At 37.7% G+C, this 19089-nt stretch overlaps 1 protein-coding gene across 27 annotated transcripts in view; it reads left to right on the top strand.

The window, feature by feature from the left end:
• The window catches only part of TASP1 (taspase 1), a 253393-nt gene that overhangs the window by 154352 nt on the left and 79952 nt on the right, over positions 1-19089 (top strand). For 23 of the 27 annotated variants that reach the window (XR_014073024.1, XR_014073023.1, XR_014073014.1 and 20 more), the window contains one exon: positions 11321-11431. The exons of 1 other annotated variant lie outside the window; for it this stretch is intronic. Coding sequence is in view for 15 of the 26 variants with exons in the window: in XM_081556535.1 (XP_081412661.1) it covers positions 11321-11431 (111 nt within the window). In the remaining 11 variants the exon portion in view is untranslated. Of the gene's footprint in view, positions 1-11320; positions 11432-17749; positions 17878-19089 lie in introns of those variants that run through there. 3 more of the 27 variants (XM_081556546.1, XM_081556544.1, XM_081556543.1) reach the window with 1 other exon arrangement.

Here is a 19089-nt window from a genome sequence, read left to right on the forward strand (position 1 = left end):
CCCAGCTGTTTGTAAGTCCTCTTCAGACAACCATTTTGCTGTTTTGCATTTCTTTTTCTTCGGGATGGTCTTGATGACTGCTTCCTGTACATTGTCACGAACCTGCATCCATAGTTCTTCACGGATTCTGTCTATCAAATCTAGTCCCTTGAATCTGTTTGTCACTTCCACTGTATAATCGTAAGGGATTTGATTTAGGTCATAGCTGAATGATCTAGTGGTTTTCCCTGCTTTCTTCGATTTTAGTCTGAATTTGGCAATAAAGATTTCATGATCTGAGCCACAGTCAGCTCCCAGTTTGTTTTTGCTGACTGTATAGAGTTTCTCCTTCTCTATATGTGTGCTGAAATTTATTTTCCATTACATCCCATCTACATTATTGTAGATTGTTTACAGCTTTGTCTTGGCTTTTTTTTTTAACTCATAAAATGCACTCTCTGGTTTTGATGCAAAATGAAATCTCCAATTTTAACATTAATTCTCTTGCGATTAATTTAGTGATTGTTTTTATAATGTCATGGTTAAAATTGGGGGCTACCTCCATCCTAAGTATTGGTTGCAGAATTTTTTGTGCTACTTATCTGCAGGTAATTACTATTTTGATCTTAATCATGGATTCAGGCTTTTGAGGCTTTTGAGCTTTCTGTACTTATATCTTCTTTATTTGTGGGATGATTTTAGCCTTATTTCTGCAGTGGTGTACTCTCTTGGAACAAGCATTTTACTTGGAGTTACAAGACTTGGATTTTAGAATCTTAGTTCTTCCACTTCACGTTTCTTATTTGTCAAATTGGGGTGACAGTACCTTCCTTGCAAGTGAATTGTAAGGCTTTAAAGTGATGATATTCTGACAATGCTAGGTGCACAGTACTTGATCAGTTAACAGTGAATCAGTCACTTTTTCTCTCCCCCCTTAGAAACAAATAGGTTTAAAAAAACAATCTAAATACACTATTTCATGAATTAACAGCTTTTTAAAAAGGGTTCTTTAAAGTGGTCTGTTCATTGTAAGCCTCTTAACTTAATTTTAACTAGAAAGTTATTGACATTCCAGAAGTATTTCCAGCTATAAAATTTTGTCCCAAGGAATTTGAAACCACTTAAGACTAAGCCATTTATGTTTTCCAGTGAGGAACCTGAGATACAGAGGTCTTAAATGACTCATTTCAGGTTCCATGGGCAGAGGTGGTTCCCCGCATCTCCCAAGTGGTACAGAAGTCCAGTGGGGAGATGTACAGATGCATCAGCCAGACGTGGAATTAGTGCTTGCTGCTCCTGTGGTAGCCACTGCTCTAATGAAGTTCTCTCATGGAGAGCAGTCCGCCCTTCACACACGTAGGATGTTTTCCAGACACATGCAATAGTAGCAATGGAATTTTATGGGTTCCAACATAAGCCAAGGAATACCACTTCTGTGAGGTGGTTTTCTCTGAATCTCTCTGCTGCCTGGCACCATTTGACCCCGGTGCCCTGATGAGTGTGTTGTGTTTAGATAACTAAATTGGGAAAACTTAGAGCAGGAAGCAAGATTCTGTTTCCCCATCTGTATTGAGGCTGACAGTGAGTGTCAGATGTGTCCTCTCATTGAGCTGGGACACTGATGACGAGTAGGGCCCAGGGAGAGACAGAGCCCCTCAAACCTTGGGGTGGGCGCCTCTGTGTTGTTAGCCACAGACCCCTGGCTCTCTGATGTGGCAGACTTTGTAAAGGCTTTTCACACTCATTTTTTTTGAAAGCTCTTTTTTTGTGTGCAGATATTTGCATTCACAAAACTAGAAATCTTTCCATTTATGCTGCTACTTTTGTAGATAGATCTTCTGTGGTTTGGTTTATTTCTCAATAAAATAGACATGAATATAGTAACTAATGAATATCAAGGATTAAGTATATTTAGCATACACACTAAGTATGTTTAGCACTGTGCCCTAGATGAGAGATTTTCCTGTTTGTCACTGTTCTAGTATATTTTTTCTGTATTTTAAATAATTAGGAAATGTTAAAGCATATATCAACTGCACCCTAGTTTGTAGGAGATGAGGTCTTTAAGAGATAATTGTAAAATTGCTTTTTCTGTTGGTTATTTATTGTTTATAAGAAAAACCTGAGTTGTTTTGGTAGATTACTGTAAATATCCACAGGGTGCTGATGGGTTAGAGGTTAGAGAGAACTGAATACTGGGAAGATATTAAGTGTGTGTTGGTGCCCAAGCCTTTTGGGCTAGACTGGATTAGACATCTTCACTACTTATTCCATCTCTTTATAAAGCTCCTTATGTTTTCTTCTTGTATATAATAGGTTCCAGGTTTGATAACTATGGGGACACTGTGAAGAGTGAAATCACGTGTGTTCTATCATTTTTAAGGCAGCCCTCTCTTTAATTTCACAAGACAGGCTTGAAAACCAGAAGTAACCCAACGCCAAAATTGGCCGTAAATCTCCGACAGGGAAAAGGTGACGTACTGTGTAATAAATTCCTTTGTTGAAAAAGAGATGTTGCAATAGTGGAAACTGAAGTCCCAAATGTTTCCTTTTAAATTTGGAAAGGCCTTTCCTCATTACTTATCTGTCCCTGTGGACTTCTAACAGGGGATGTGTTGAAAGATTTTCAGATGCCCACTTGCCACAAGGAGAGTGAATGGCAGCATTTATAAGATGACTTAAATACTTGAAAGTCATCAGCAAGCCTCGGAGATGCGTGGTGTGCCAGGAGTAGTGACTGTGAGCTTTTGTGGCCCCTGATCCTGCTCTGGGGTGCAGGCAGCCTGGGAATGTGGGTTATTCTGTCCTGTGAATGCAGCTTCACTCTCCCCTTTTGGGGACTCTTGATCAGTACTAAGGTTAGAGTAGTTTGGAAGAAATAGAGAGTCTCCAGAAGGAGAGAAGGTCTGTGAGATTAGGAGTTATACTTAAAAATCCTAATCTGTTGAGGTCCTCTGGAGGAATTATATCCTAATCCTCTACCATGTAAACACTGCTTTAAAACCCTGCATCTGAACACTACTTTACACACTTGACACATAAGGGCCTTTCAGTTTTCATTTTGTAATAATCTGGCTCATACCTACCGCTGCTGCCACCACTAAATGACACAAAGATAAAACAATTAAAAATTATCTTGAGATGCAATGAAGATGTGTCTTGAGTGTCAACCAAGGGCTGGTAAGTTTTTACGTGTCTCTGTCCTTAATGCAAATACTTTTTTTCAGTTTGCTACTTAACCTTTTGGAAGTAAAACATGATTTGACAATATGACTATTGGGCTGTTACGTTACATGTTTTTAAGTATCTTATTAATTATTTGAAGGATACATCTATCACTAATGCTCAGGTGAAAATACAAAATGGATAAAATAAAACACCTGGATGGAGGTTGGATAAAATAGAGCACCTGTAGCATTCATTCATGAACTCATATACAGGACAATGAAGAGACCAATCTCATTACAGGAGACCCTGCCTTGCCCTTTCGGAGAAGGCAATGGCACCCCACACCAGTACTCTTGCCTGGAAAATCCCATGGATGGAGGAGCCTGGTAGGCTGCAGTTCATGGGGTCGTGAAGAGTCGGACATGACTGAGCGGCTTCACTTTCACTTTTCACTTTCATGCATTGGAGAAGGAAATGGCAACCCACTCCAGTGTTCTTGCCTGGAGAATCCCAGGGATGGGGGAGCCTGGTGGCTGCCGTCCATGGGGTCGCACAGAGTCAGACACGACTGAAGCAACTTAGCAGCAGCAGCAGCAGCAGCCTTGCCCTTTACTATCTTACCTGAAGAGAAAGTATGGTGAATGCAGGGGTGTAACATTGATGTTGGGCGTTGAACTTCTTGGAAAAAAACGATAGGCGTTTATTACAGAAATTGGGAAAAATAAGAGAAGGAATACATATTGAATGAAAAATCACGCATAATCCCTAAGTGAAATCTTCATCATATTATTTGTTTTGTTCTGATAATGCAAGGTTTACGCACATGATCTTTTTGACCTTTGGTGAGGGCTCAGCTTTCTTGGAAATAGCAGACTTCAGAATTGCAAGTTAAAGGCAAAACTCCTTTTTAACTGTATTCTAGGCTCTCAGTGATGATTGTCAGGCCAGCTGGGAATCACCTTGTTCTAACAGAAACAAAATACAGAGAATAGGATGAGGAGAGACAGAAAATGATAGCTAATGGTTTTTCTTAAGGCAGTCAGCATCCTCACTGCAGTAGGAAGTGCTTATTCAGTGCCCAGCCTCACACTGAATGTTTTATGTGTGTTGTCTCATTTTGTCCTTGTGGGGTAGTTATGACTCCTATCCCCCATTTTCACAGTTGAGGAAACTGAGGTTTAAATGAAGAGTCCTAGACTCATTCATCTGGATTCAGACATCAGTCTGACTGTAGAATAGAAAAATACTAACCTCCTACTTTGCAGGAACTTGTGACCTTAAGATAGGGGTGTGTGTGGGGGGTGAGAGAGACAGAGGGAAAGGGAGAGGGAGAGAATGAATGAGAGAGTGAGAAAATTGAATACACGGAATACAGAAGGTCTCTGAACAAGACCACAGTTCTCAGGTCTTTCCTTTAGTAAAGATACAGAGAAGTTATTTTGTAACTTGGCCAGTGTTAACTAGAGAAATGATGACACTGATGGAAATGTCAAGATGAGGAAAAAATAAAAATACTTCACTAATTCTTCTAGTTTCCTTGGAGTTGGCAACTCTTGCTAGATTCTAAACAAACCCACAAATAAGCACTCTAACAATGGGTTCCTGGAAGTGGTTTCACGTGGCTCAGAGAAGCGGTCATCCTTTATACAAATAAAAGGGGCTCTTAATTATCTAAGACCCCATTTTCAGGCACCTAAGGATTTATTTTAATCAAATTACTCATGTTTATTCAAGCAAATTAAAAAATTGGTTGATGGTAGAAATTAAATGTATCATGAATTTTCCAGAATAACTTAGTTAATAAGTAGTCTTTTTCATGTGTTCCTGCTAATGATGTCTGATAAATACCTCTGCATAAACTTATCAGAAATTGTATTTGACTCAATGCAAAGTTGTATAATTGGGTGAAAGAAGTGGTCTTCTTTTGGTGCAAAGTTTGCCAAGCCATTTTCTTTCACCAGTAAATGGCTCTCTGTGTAGATTAAGAGTGCATTTGGTCCCGAATGTCCATTGGCAGATGAACAGATAAGCCAAATGTGGTGTGTGCATATGGTGGAATGTTATTCACCCTTGAAAAGGAAGGAAATTCTGAAACCTGTTTCAATAAGAAATGAGCCTTGGGGATATTATATTAAGCAAATTAAATCAGTCAGAAAAGTTCAAAAGAATATGATTCCACTTACGTGAGATACCTAGAGTAGTCAAATTCATAGAAATGGAAAGTAGAATGGCGGTTGCCAGGACTGGGGAGAAGTGGGGGATGTGGGGTTGTTGAATGGGTGCAGAGTTTCAGTTTGGGAAGATGGAGAAGTGCTAGAGATGGATGGTCGTGATAGTTGTACAATCTGAATAAGAATGCCACTGAATTCTACACTTAAAAATGATTAAATGGTAAATTTCATGTTATAGATTCATGAATGTCACCCTATGGTCACAGGATGATAGCTGTGCCTCATTTAGCTGTGCAGGTGCAAGCATGGGAAGTTGGGTTTACTTAGATGTCCCAAAGACATTTAACATAACACTTCCCGAATATCCATACGCTCCTCTGTATTTCACAGCCCTGTTGCAGTTGCTGAGACGTTGTGGCTATTTCTCACCAGTGGACTAGAGTGGAAATGATATGTGTGACCTCCAGGCTAAAGCTGTAAGGTGAACTTTAGTAGCCCTCTCATTCTCCTGGTGGGAATATGATCCAGGAGGTGCAGTTAGAGCTGATGGAGCCTCCATCAGCCTGGGTTTGTTCCCGGGTGATTGTCTGAAGCACACTCTCTGGTGACCCAGGTATAAATTAGTGACATTAATGACAAACGTTTTTGTTGTTAAGCTACTGAGATTTGGGGGTGGTTTGTTTTTGCAGCCTTGTGTAGTTATTCTGGCTGATACTCCAGTGTGGGCTTTTGCCAGTTAAGTTTGATGTGTGAGCAAGACTTGAAGACTTTTAGGAGTAAGAAAATAGATACACGTTAATGAAGCATGGAATTTTAGTTGGCTAAGATGGGAGTGAGGATCTGAGAGCAGTGAGGGATAGTTATAAAGCAGCGGAATTAGTGGAATGGCACTTTTTGGTGAAGTGGAGGGAATGTTGCAATTAGAGTGGTCAAGAGATGAGTTGAAAAAATAGGAGGGGTGGGGTGATTGCAACTGAGACTATGGAGGAGTTAATATTACTGATTATGACATTGTCATAGGAATGACCTTATGACATAGTGTGGTTAATCTGAAGAAAGCATGTCAGAAAATCCAGAAGCTAAGATATTGAGAGATTTATCTAGGTAGGTATTAAAATCAGCAAGAATTATGAGACGGTGTGGTGTCGGACAGAGTAGAAGTAAGCTGGGAGCTTAAATCTCAAAGGAATGAGTTTGTAAATTTGAAACTGTGTTGATCCTCAGTCTTGAATGGTAGTGTAACTAATTCTAGGTTGACAAGTTGTTTTGTTTGTTTATTGCCTTAGCATCTTTAAGATATTATTCTCCTGGCCTCTTCTGTTGCTTGGGAATATGTAATTTACCCGTTAAATTTTTAAATTAAAATTTTTTTTATCAATCTTCTTTTTCTTTGATTGAAAGTGAAAGTGAAAGTTGCTCAGTCGTGTCTGACTCTTTGCGACCCTATGGACTATATTCTCCAGGCTGGAATACTGGAGTGGGTAGCCTTTCCCTTCTCCAGGGGATCTTGCCAACCCACGGATCAAACCCAGGTCTCCTGCATTGCAGGCAGATTCTTTACCAGCTGAGCCACAAGGGAAGCCCACGAATACTGGAGTGGGTAGCCTTTCCTTTCTCCAGGGGATCTTGCCAACCCAGGGATTGAACCCAGGTCTCCCGCATTGCAGGTGGATTGTTGACCAGCTGAGCCACAAAGGAAGCCCAAGAATACTGGAGTGGGTAGCCTTTCTCTTCTCCAGGGGATCTTCCTGACCCAGGAATTGAACTGGGGTCTCCTGCATTGCAGGCAGATTCTTTACCAACTGAGCTACTTTTCTTTGATTAGTTTTTAATATTTTCTCTTTGTCTTTGGTCCAGAGTTTCACTATAGTATACGAATGATGGATTTGTTTTTACTCATCTTCTTTGGGACTCTGTATGTATCTTCAATTTAAGGATTTCCTTATAACTTAAATTCTTGAATTTCTTATTTATTATTTCTTCAACTATTAATGCTCCTTCCTCATTTTTTCCTCTTCTCTTTCAAAATGCCTATTAATATGTTGGATTTTCTTGTTTTACGCTTCCTGTTTTCCTTCTCTTTATCAGTCTAGGCTGCTTTTAAGTTTTTTCCCATGGGTGTATACTCTAATTCTCTCTCTTGCATTGAGTTTTAAACAGTTTTTTTTTTCTGATCTATAAAGTTTTATTTGATTCATTGAAAACTCTGCTCACCTCTCCAAACCCCTGGCTCCCAGATTGCCCTGCTTTGTGTTTTTGATAATGACCTCCCTTTCCATCTTTGTATTACAGATTTTTCCATTACGAGGCTTGTCAAACTAAGATCGGTGGGCCAAATCTGGCCATGGTCTGTATTTGCATGCCCAATGAGCAAAGGATATTTAATTTCTTTAAAGGTTGTTATGAAAATAAAACAGTATTTAACAGAAATCGTACGTAGCCTTCAAAGCCTAAAACGTTTACTTTATTATAATTTTTTAAAAATATAAAATGTTTGTCAACCACTATTCTGTTATCACCACTTCTTTGTTTGGCAGTCCCTCTGTTTTTCATATGCTCATTCTGCCTTCTAAGTCTGTGTGTGTGATTTGTGATTTTTTTTATCGTGAATTCATCTTTAATGTGGGTTGTGAAAGGTTGAGGATCCCCACAAGAGAGGAAATGTGTTATAATTCTGATGTCTTTGGCTGTGGGAGTCTCAGTAATGGAAAACCCACCAGGAAAGAGTGAACTGGGACTGGTCTAAAGGTCAGGATTCCTGGGAGAGACCTGGCCATCAAGACTGGTGCTCAGCGGGCTGTGGGAATACCCAGGGGCCTCCTGGGTCCAGGGTTTCCATCTAAATCCCCAGGGTTGGTCTATAAAGCACATGGTCAAGGCACAGGCATCTGGACTGGCTAGGGTGGCCATTAACTGAGTATTCAGTAGCCAGTCAACGGTCCAGCACCTCTGGGCAGATCTGAAAACAGTATCAGCACCTCTGCCCACTGCTGTGTCCTTTGGCAGTAGCACCAAGTAGGTGCTCAGTAACAATCTATTGTGTGCATGGATGGGGGAAGAAGTGGAAATCAAGTTCATATTTTGGGGACTGATAAGTACCAGACAGGAGTCTGCTGCCAACCTTTGCCCTAGACTCCTAGCCAGATAGGAAGAATCTGGAGAGATAACGCTAGTGGTGGTTTTGTAGATTCCTTTGGGATTTTTTGTGTAAACAATTACATCATCTACAAATAGAAGCAGTTTTACCTTTCCTTTGTGATCTTTATGCTTTCTATTTCATTTTGACTTAGTGCAGTAGCTCAAACCTCCAGTGTATTGTTGAATGAAAGTGATAAAAGCAGACATCATTGCCTTTTTCCTGATATTAGGGAGAAGCAATTGAGTGTTTCACAACTAAGTATAAAGTTAGCTGTAGGTTTTGCAGATGTTTTTTATTTCTTGAAATTAATAATTGAATTTAGAGGCTTGATCAGATTGAGGTGTAATTTTTTTTGGTGTGGGGCAAGACTAGAAAGGTGTAATTTTATCAAGGTTCATATATCTGATTATATCTTTTTGTGATATTAGCAGCCATTGATGATTGTTGCTTATATCAATTATTACATTATGGATTACAAATGGTTTTAGTCTAATTTTGTTAACTTCTTCTTCATTTATTAACCAGGATACTTCTATGGAGAGAATTTTCCTTTATAAACATTCTGGCTACCCTGCTATGCAGTTCCTATAGGAACGCCAGAGAAATGCTTGATTGTTTTCTTTCATTTATTCGTTTTCAGAATAGTTAATTGGTTCCACAGCATCTTCAAAGGTATTTTTTTAAAACATAAGCTGTGAATTCACTGTTTGTTTCAGTTCATTTAGTTGTCTTTCTTATTGAGGCTAAATAAGTGTGTACCTTTTAAAGCGAATTTAGAATTGGTTGTTTATCACTTTTCCTCTAGGTTTGTTGTTAGGTCTTCATTCTTTGTATAACCCATGTTTTCTGCTAAAATCTGAAGAAATAAATACACTCTTGCTTGCATGATTAAGAACAAAAGGAAGATGTATTGAAAGATTTATTTCTAATATTGATGAATAAAGAATGGACGTATTAGCCTCTGAATCATACTTCAGCTGTATGAAAGTGAAAATGAAAGTCGCTCAGTCATGTCTGACTCTTTGTGACCCCATGGACTGAATCCTGCAGGCCAGAATACTGGAGTGGATAGCCATTCCCTTCTCCAGGGGATCTTCCCAACCCAGGGATTGAACCCAGGTCTCCCACATTGCAGGCGGATTCTTTACCAGCTGAGCCACCAGGGAAGCCCTCAGCTGTATGGCAGCATGTTATAAGAAACCTTAGAAATTGGTGGATAAAACCACAGAAGTCAGACTTTCTTTGATTGGAACCTGCAGGAGAAACAAACTTTTGATGTCAAGGTTCTTATGTTAAAGGTGATATATGTCAGAAAAGAAGTCATAATTTTAAGTTTCTTGGAAAACAACCAACCATTGGAAAACCCTATATATTCCTGTATAACAACAGAGGAAAAAGTCTCTCTGCCACATACTGTATATTTTTGATGTAATGTTAACTTCATGTGGTTTAGCTGTTTGACTTGAATCATGTGTACATAACCTTCTGAACACCCATTTAGCTTATAATATGCCAATTTCCTAAAAATTATTATTGTTCTAAAGTATAACATTTCACTGTTCAACATCAAATATGTATACAAAGGGAATTAAATTTTATGGAGTTTTAATAAGTGTCAAAAATGGTTTCTTTTCTATTAGCTTTATTTTAATTTTTCTCCAATTATAAAAATAATAGTACAAAGCTTTAACAAAATAAGGATCACCATAATCCTACCCACAAGTTATATATTAAATTGCATACCTAGATGAAGATCTTAAGTACAGATACTCATAAAGAGATATTGAGATCTTGAAAGAGATTTACATTTACTTTACCAAAATATACAGGGAAGGTATTTCTATCAGTCAGACTAAAACTCCAATACTTTGGCCTCCTGATGTGAAGAGCTGACTTATTGGAAAAGACCCTGATGCTGGGAAAGATGGAAGGCAAAGGAGAAGGGAGCAGCAGAGGGTGAGATGGTTAGAAAGCATCACTAGCTCAATGGACGTGAATTTGAGTAAACTCTGGGAGATAGTGAAGGACAGAGGCGCCTGGCGTGCTGCAGTCCATGGGGTTGCAAAGAGTTGGACACAATGACTGAACAACAACAAAGATTTCTGGCAAAACATAGGTGATTTGGAAAAAAAAAGCATTGACAGGTTTTGAACAGTTGTATTTTTGACAATGAGTGTGTAATGCACATGTATACATAATATACACATATGTGTATATGCGTATGTGCATATGTATATGGGGGCACAGGGGGGAGGGAGAGGAGGAGAGGTCTACATATGGAAAGAAAACTTCTGAAATGAATGGAACTATTTTAAAAATTGCAGATTATATTTTTACAGTAGATTTATTGCCTAATGTCTGTCAGAGTACATACTAGCCAAACAGAACTGTGTGTTACATCAGTTTGTACTGGTTTAAATTTCTTGAACTTAAGAACTTTTGATTAAAATATACACACTACTACATATGAAATAGTTAACCAATAGGAACCTACTGTATGGAAATTATACAACAGTTTTTTGCGATTATTCAGCAAAGGAAAAGAAACAGAACCCTCAACAGTTCCTAGGTAGAGAATCTAAATTCCTGTCTTATGTGAATAATTTCTGTGAAAAGGGGGAACTATTTTTATTTTCTTCATTTCCTTTCAAGATTAGACAGTCCTATGTTTCTTTAGTTTCTGCCAAATCTCATTACTAAAGTTGCTAAATAGATTATGCATAGAAATCATTTCATTCATCAGTGAATTATTTTCCAACATAACTACTTCTTCAGTGACGCATATGGGTGTCTTAGTGCTACTAAGACAAGGATATTTAGTATTGCCTTTGCTCAACCGTTCTTGGTTTCCTTGGATTTCTAGGGTGTGGGGAGCATCTCGTGCGCACCATACTGGCTAGAGAATGTTCACATGCTCTACAAGCTGAAGATGCCCACCAAGCTCTGCTGGAGACTATGCAAAACAAGTTTATCAGTAAGTATAATATCAAAAAAATATAATTTACTTCTAAATAGAGATTGTTTTGCTGAGCTGTAAGCTTCATGAGTCAGGTATCATGTTTGTATTGCTAGACCAAAGTCCAGGGCCTAGCATGGACTTAGACACTCAATTCACATTGGTGTAAAAAGAAATTCCATCAAAATAGCTACTACTGCATAAAATTTACCATCTAACCAATAAAATGCCCAAGCTGTGAAATGTTGTCCAAGGTTAAGAATGATACACATTAGACTAAAATTCTACTAAAACAAAATTCAAAGGACAACCTCCTTTAAAATCTTTTCTGTGATGCAACTGGACTCTTTTTATAGTTGTCTAGGGTTGAGTTGAAATCCAGCCTGGCTCCATTTGCTGTTGTGAAGCTACATCTGGTTGGAAGAAGGGATGCCTTTATCTAAGATTTTGTATAGCCTACCGGTTTCCCTATAGATAACTGTTACTTTTGGTTAAAACTATTTGACTATGGATTTTCCCATCTTTTTAACATTGAACTTACCTCTATGAAAGGCTTATGAAATTGTATAAGAAATATAAACCATATTTCTTTTACGCTTTATATAAAATATTAAAAATAAGTTAGAGTAAGAAGCCCTGAACACATAAACTAGGGAAAGAATATCACAGGGTTTAGTCTGGAGGGTATCTCCAAGTAGAGAATTAAGAGGATAATATAAGGTGCGAATTATATGGTCAGGACAACACAGACAGGTGTCTAGGAAAAAAATCACCCTGAAAAGACTCGTTGATGGCAGACTCCTAGAACTGGCCCCAGGAAGCTAGAAAAAGAGGGGAAGAAAGGAATGTGGGCACAGAGACAGAGATATGACAGTGGGGTTAGCACGGCGCGGGCTCGACACCTACATAACTCTTACATAGAGCAAAGTGTTCCCGACGGGCAGCAGGGCTGGATCAGCCAGGGATCAGTGCTTTATTTCCAGTTTTCCCACAATGTCCAGGCGTCTAGTCACACCCCTACCCTAGCCCTACCTTGAGGGTGCTGGTGTGGGTCTGGCTAGCAAGGGTTGCCCCAATCTGTCTTGTCAAAATTTAGGCTTTACCTACTCAAAACACTTTTCATCTCAAAGCGATCTCTGCTTAGAATTTATGAAAGTCCATTCAAAGGACCAAATATAAGTTTTATAATATAAGCATGCAACTGATGGGCTAGATAGGGGGTCCCAGGGATGGGGATAAAACTGAATTACTTCCTCAGATTTATAAGCATTGTTGCTCAGCTCTTAGTAAGTATCATGCCCTTTAGGGAAGATTTTAGGGTAGAGAGAGGAAGAAAAACAGACTATAGGCAAAAAAGAACTGGATTTACTTGAAGGAAGAAGAGAGTGAGTAAGTATAGAAAAAAGTTTCAATATGAAGAGATTTTGTAACAGGTGCTTCCTTCCAGTCATTTGACCTGAGGTTATGAAAATGTAAATAATGGTATGAACTACATGCATGCTGGTAAGAATCACCTGATAGCAAATCGTGAGCTGAGGAATGCGTTAGGATCGGCCTTTGAGGTCTGCCTTATTTTCAGAAAAAGGTTGATGACATTCACGTTACTCCATCCTCAAGTGTATCAGCATCAGACTCATCTTATTGTTCTTTTGCTTTAACAATTACCATCGTGGAATGCTGGGTTTAAAGAAAACCAAATTCTTGGCCTTAACAACGTATATAATTTGTGTAATTTGCTATTAGTTGTCCAGCTATATCAGATGCGTTCTCAGAACAATGGGAAGGCGCACTAAGAGGTGAAAACTCAACACTTAGGAGAAGTTCACATCCTGGAAACCCTGTGGTTATGGCACATGTCAATTTTCTCCCTGTTGAGAGTGACCTGAAGCCCTTTACTGCATCTGAAACCACAGATTCACTAGCTAGTTGTACATCTCCAGGTTTGAGTTCCCCTCCTTTCTCTTCTGATACTTTGTTAACCTCACCTTTTGTATAACTTTTGAAACTACTCAGAGAGTTAGGTTGCAGTACTCTGTTTTCCCACTGGATCCCATGACCTAGTGCATATTGAACCCTATCTTAAAAACTCCAGACTCTTGGAAAGGAGTAAGAAACTTTAGAGATCAGTTTATCAATCGTGCTCACTAAATCGTTGAAGCAACCTATTTTACAAGAGTTCAGTGACTTGTCCAAACTTAGCTGGTTAGTCAGTGGGTGTTCATTTTGCAAGATCATGCTACCCTTTCCTTTTATAAGTAAAATATAATGTGGACTACAGAAGACCATTCCTAGAGTTAGGACAGCTGGGTTCCGCTCTTAACTGTGTGTCTGACTCACTGGATCTAGCAAGTTACTTAAGTTCTGTTTTGTTTTCTTTAGGGAAAAAAAAAGTTAGACAAGAGACAATCTCTAAATTCCTCCACCATGCTAAACTTTATGAATTCTCTACTGGGTTACTCTTGTAAATATGAGGTGTAATCATATTTTAATATGATTTTTAATCAGTTTACTTGGAGTTGGTAATGGGATTGGAAAATAAATATTTCTGGGACCACTTGAGAATTTTCAAGAAGCATAGATGATATTTATGAAATGTTATAACAAAGTAAATTGATTTGGTAAAATCAAAGCCTGGATGAGAAGCAAGAAGGTCAGGTTCTTTCGTGTTTTATGAAATTAGTTGTTAGTTTTAAAATAAGTCTCTTTGTTCTTAGTTTCCTCATGTATAAAAGGGGGGTCTAGCTCAATGGTCCCCAAAGTCCTTCCTAGGTCCAAAATTCTGTTTGGTTCCTGATTTGTTCACCAACCGATCTAAACTGTGTGTGTGAAAATCAATTTAGTCTTTAGTTGAAACTATAAATTGAAACTATTATAGGTGGATCGCAAGTTTCTATTCAAGGTGATTTGGTCAAAATCCTTTCTAGTGATGTTTGTAGCAAGCTTGACACCACATGGTTTTGTGGAAAGGCATCATGATACTCTTCCTTTCTTGCTTCCTTTGTTTTTTTTTAAAAGAAGAAAAGATTTTCATAAATAATGTATCTAGAGATTCTCATTATGGTGTATACATAGAAATATTTTGTATAATGCTCAGGACACATTTACTTTAGGACCCCGGTAGTTCTTCAGTTACAGTTCTCATTTTCCTACCCAGGCACTGGTGCCCATGGCCATTTCTGCTCATGGGGCTGCCCCAGGCTGTGGTTCTTTCTATATGACTGTTTATCCAATTGTAGAGAAAAATTGTTTATCTTGTGACCTCACTGTTCTGATGGATCTAAGAAGAGTTGTTGATTTTTCAGTTTGTTCAGCTTTTTACTTGTTAGTGTAGAGTATGACCTCTAAGCTCTGTACATATTGGACCAGAAACTGGACATCTCTTCCATACTCTTTTCCCAATGGTTATTATCACATTAAAAATTTTTTTTCTAAAATCATGGATTAAAAAAATGGTTTCCAATTTTAATTTATCTTTTTTCTGATGAGTAAATTTTCAAATATAACTTGGCCTTTTATATTAGTCTATGAATTATCTGCTCACAACTTTAGACCACTTTTCTGTTGTACTGTTTGGATGATTTTCTTTCAGTTGACATTTAACTTTTATTAATGGTAAAATTGCCTTAAATAAAATATTCTAAAATGACACAGTAATAATCATCTGTGCAGAATTTTAAAATAATCCTGTCTTTTTGAGTAGTGGTATGTTTGATATCTGTGACCTTCCACAATAATAAGGGACTTTTTAAAAAGTAATTTTACACTATGATTAAATAATTTGTTTTTATGTATTTTTTCTAAAGTAGTCAGTAACTTATTAAAAGATTTCCCTCCTTTTTTTTTACAATGTGAAACCTCTGAAATTATTTTAAATGTAGGGTTCTTTGAAAATTGATTTTTAATAAATAAAACTTTACTGTGATAGAATGAATAGAGTAAAATTGAAAGACATATTGAAGATTAAAATGTTTTTGTTTCCACTTATATTACCTTTAATGCAAAGATCCAGAGCTTTGGTTTGACTTAATATAGGAAGCATAAAAGAGAATAACCAATTTGTGCCCTTTTTCAAAAAACCACTGTTTGTATAACATACAAAACCCATAAAAAAGGGTACTATAAAAATAGTGCCTTAATAATACTTCATACTAACCAGTTGATTATAGACTGAATGCTTAGTTAAGTAGGGAAAAGAAATAAATAGATTTCCTTTTTAGTTGTGCTTTTTAAATTATACACACACACACATACACACACACACACAAGCTCTTACAATGTTTGGATGTGACTTTTCCTATTCATGGTTGTTTTTGAACAAACTTGGTTTTACGAATTGTTCTTTTTTCATGCAAACTCCGGCTGCACATTTGGTATGTGAACTTCAGGGTGGCATTATAACTTCCTGCTCAGTTTTCCTCAAGTAATGTCATGAAGGGAAGTGAAAGTCGCTCACTTGTGTCCAGCTCTTTGCAACACCATGGATTATACAAGTCCATGGAATTCTCCAGGCCAGAATATTGGAGTGGGTAGCCTTTCCTTTCTCCAGGCGATCTTCCCAACCCAGGGATCAAACCCAGGTCTCCTGCATTGCAGGTGGATTCTTTACCAGCTGAGCCACAAGGGAAGCCCAAGAATACTGAAGAGGGTATCCTATCCCTTCTCCAGGGGATCTTCCTGACCCAGGAATCAAACCAGGGTCTCCTGCATTGCAGGCAGATTCTTTACTGACTGAGCCATCAGGGAAGCCCTAAGTAATGTCATAGTACATTTTTTAGTTGGTTTGGCTCTCTCTCTACTAAATATGATCATTGATAAAATGTTATCTGTAAGAATCAAATTTCTCTCTGAATTTCTAAGCTAAATTGTTGATATCATCAACATACAGACTAGGTGACTATTACTGAAAAATTGTATGTAGTGTAATGATTTTTTTTTTTTTAAGAAGGGGTTTTGCTCTGTGTTCCTTTATTTTATGGGGAATGTGCTTACACTTTTTGACATCATAGGTGTGCTGTCACCCTATGATGATGCCAGAATGCCATCAATAATTGGGTTTGAAAGGAGTCCACTTTTGTGATTTTCTGCCAACTCGAGAAATTATAATATTTGATATATATTTTCTTTTAATGACCAGCTTCTTAGGTAAAACCCTGATAATTTATAAGCATTAACTTTCATAGGAGGAGCAAAAGTATATTGTCATTATACATTTTAACTTCTTATCTGAGGTCATACATGATATTTCATGAGTTTCTTTATAATTTAGAAAACATAAAGTATATACTGGTCTCTTTACCAGTGCGTCTTTGGATTCTTACAAGACTTTTCTCCATATTCTTCATATATGTTTCTTCTTTTCAAGCCCTACAATCTTCTTTTTCAGATAACTTATTTTTTGAAATCTATTAAAAAAGATGTTTCTCCTTCATTGTCATAAATATTGTGATATATAGCCTGTTGTACTGTCATGTCCAAATTGTAAAAGAAAGAAAACAATAAATTAGGCATCCCCAAAGCATTATTTACCACTAATTGTTGGGCCCTAGGTTTTTATACTGTCAGAATTTTGGACATATTTTTGTCTATTAAATATTCATTGAAAGCCATGAATATACTTTCCTGGCTGCTGTGAAATATTCACAGATAAATACAACAGATCAGCCTTACTGTCAAGGAACTTGCATTCTAGGAGGAGAAAAAAGTCCAATGTACAGTAAATAAAATGTAAGATGCAGTTTAAATGTGAAATATAAGTTTCATACTAAAGTAGAGGAAATATAGGGACTTCATTCCTGGCAATTTTGTCAAATGGGAGATCCTAGAAATTTTGACTGCAGATAATCTAATAATGCTGGACAAAATATTAATGCAAAATCACACTTTCAAATGAATGGGTTAGAATCTTCATTTAAGATATTCCTAGTTATGTGAAGCTTCCAGGGGCTTGACAGACGTAAATGAAAATCCTTCCTGAAGCAGTGCTCTTTCCACTCAGGTCTCAAAGAAGTGCTCAACTGTGAATTCAAAATAAGAGCTAAAATTGAAATGAAACACACATGATGGAGAGTTACTATGAGAGAAAGTATGTCAACAAAAACTTTAACCAGACCACCAAAGACTTTAGATATTAGAGCCACTAGGTAGAAAATATGAAATAAGTAAAAGTTTTAGACATTGCTATTTTTCAGTAGATACAGTCATTTTGGAAACATATTTATCAGTCTTATAAAAAGTGGAACATGTGTGTATACCACAACCCAGAAATTCTAGTCCTATGTTCACATGCCCTGAGTGACATGCCCAGCAATATGTACAGGATTGTTTTTTTCTTAACAGCAGAAAATGGAAACCACTCCACTGTCCATCAACAGAAGAATGCTGTGCGGCAGTGAAAATGAATGGATCTCAGAGACACACATCCTTATGAAAGAACCTTAAAATCATAATACTAAGCTAAAAATGCAGTTTGCCAAGGACTGTAGTCAGTGTTGCCGCCATTAATATAACTTTGCAAAACCAGACACTATTAGGGCATGCATGCATGGTAAAACTATGTACGAGAGCAAGAAGTTATGGAAAAATAATTCAGAATGGTGGTTTCCTTTGGGAGAGAAGACCTGGGGAGTCTAAACAGTATTGATAATGTTAGATTTTTCTAGTTGTTTGGTATATCAATGAATATTTGTTCTATTTAATGTATTCTGTTAATATGCTACATGTATCTTTATGTTTTATGAAAAACTTCATAATTAAACCCTTAATATGTTAAGTAGGAAAAGCAGAGTTCAAAAGAAGCAGAGGAAGAGATGTCATATCTAGTAGATCTAGGGGAGAGTCATGAATGAGGTTCCTTCAGGAGGGAGATTCTTGGACTAGGTTTGTGAACAGCAAGTAATCTAACTTGTTAAGTTAGACAGAGTATATTAGGGAGAGTGGCATAATTATAAATGAAAAGAACACCCCCAAATTGGACTTAACGGTATTGGAGAGAGCCACATAAGGCTTTGGCAATGGAGTGCAATGGTAGGACATGTGATGAATTAGAGGAAGGAGGCCCTGTAGGTGAAACTACTAATGTGAAGGCCATGGCAAGTAGAGAAGCAGAACTTGAGTGGATTGAGAGTCAAGAGCCAGAGACTCTCAGCGAGAGAATCCTTGAGATTCTTGATGGATGACTGAATGGGACAAATGCAGTGAAAGAAACATCAAAGTAACTAGAGTTTTCATTCTCTTGGACTTAGACTTACAAGGGCAACAAGAGAGTATAAGAATGTCATGCATAGAACATTGAACACGTAGAGAGACTGGGGTTGATTTTGACCATTGTATTGGCATAGAGGTGTTTGTAGACAAGACAGTCAGTTGGATATGTGGCCCTGGAGCTTGAGAGGGAAGTTAAGACTCTGGACTTGTCCTTGGAATTTATGGAATTTATGGAATTTATGGCATCTTTCACAGAACGGATGATCCAGCTGAGGAGGCCAGATCTGCTTGTATGTTCTTTCCTCAAAGAGGTCTTTCCTAACAACACCCTGCCTTCAATTTTAACTTCTCTTACTGTGGTTTGTGTTTCTTCTTGACACTTACTTTATCCTGTACTTTATTATTATTGTCTCTCTTAAGCATGGCACAAATTCTGAGAGCAGAGATTTTGACCATTATTCTACCCCCCACCC

The sequence above is a fragment of the Giraffa tippelskirchi genome, chromosome 13 (genome assembly GCF_054371585.1).
Source record: "Giraffa tippelskirchi isolate mGirTip1 chromosome 13, T2T-mGirTip1v1.2.pri, whole genome shotgun sequence".
Taxonomy (NCBI): Eukaryota; Metazoa; Chordata; class Mammalia; order Artiodactyla; family Giraffidae; genus Giraffa; species Giraffa tippelskirchi.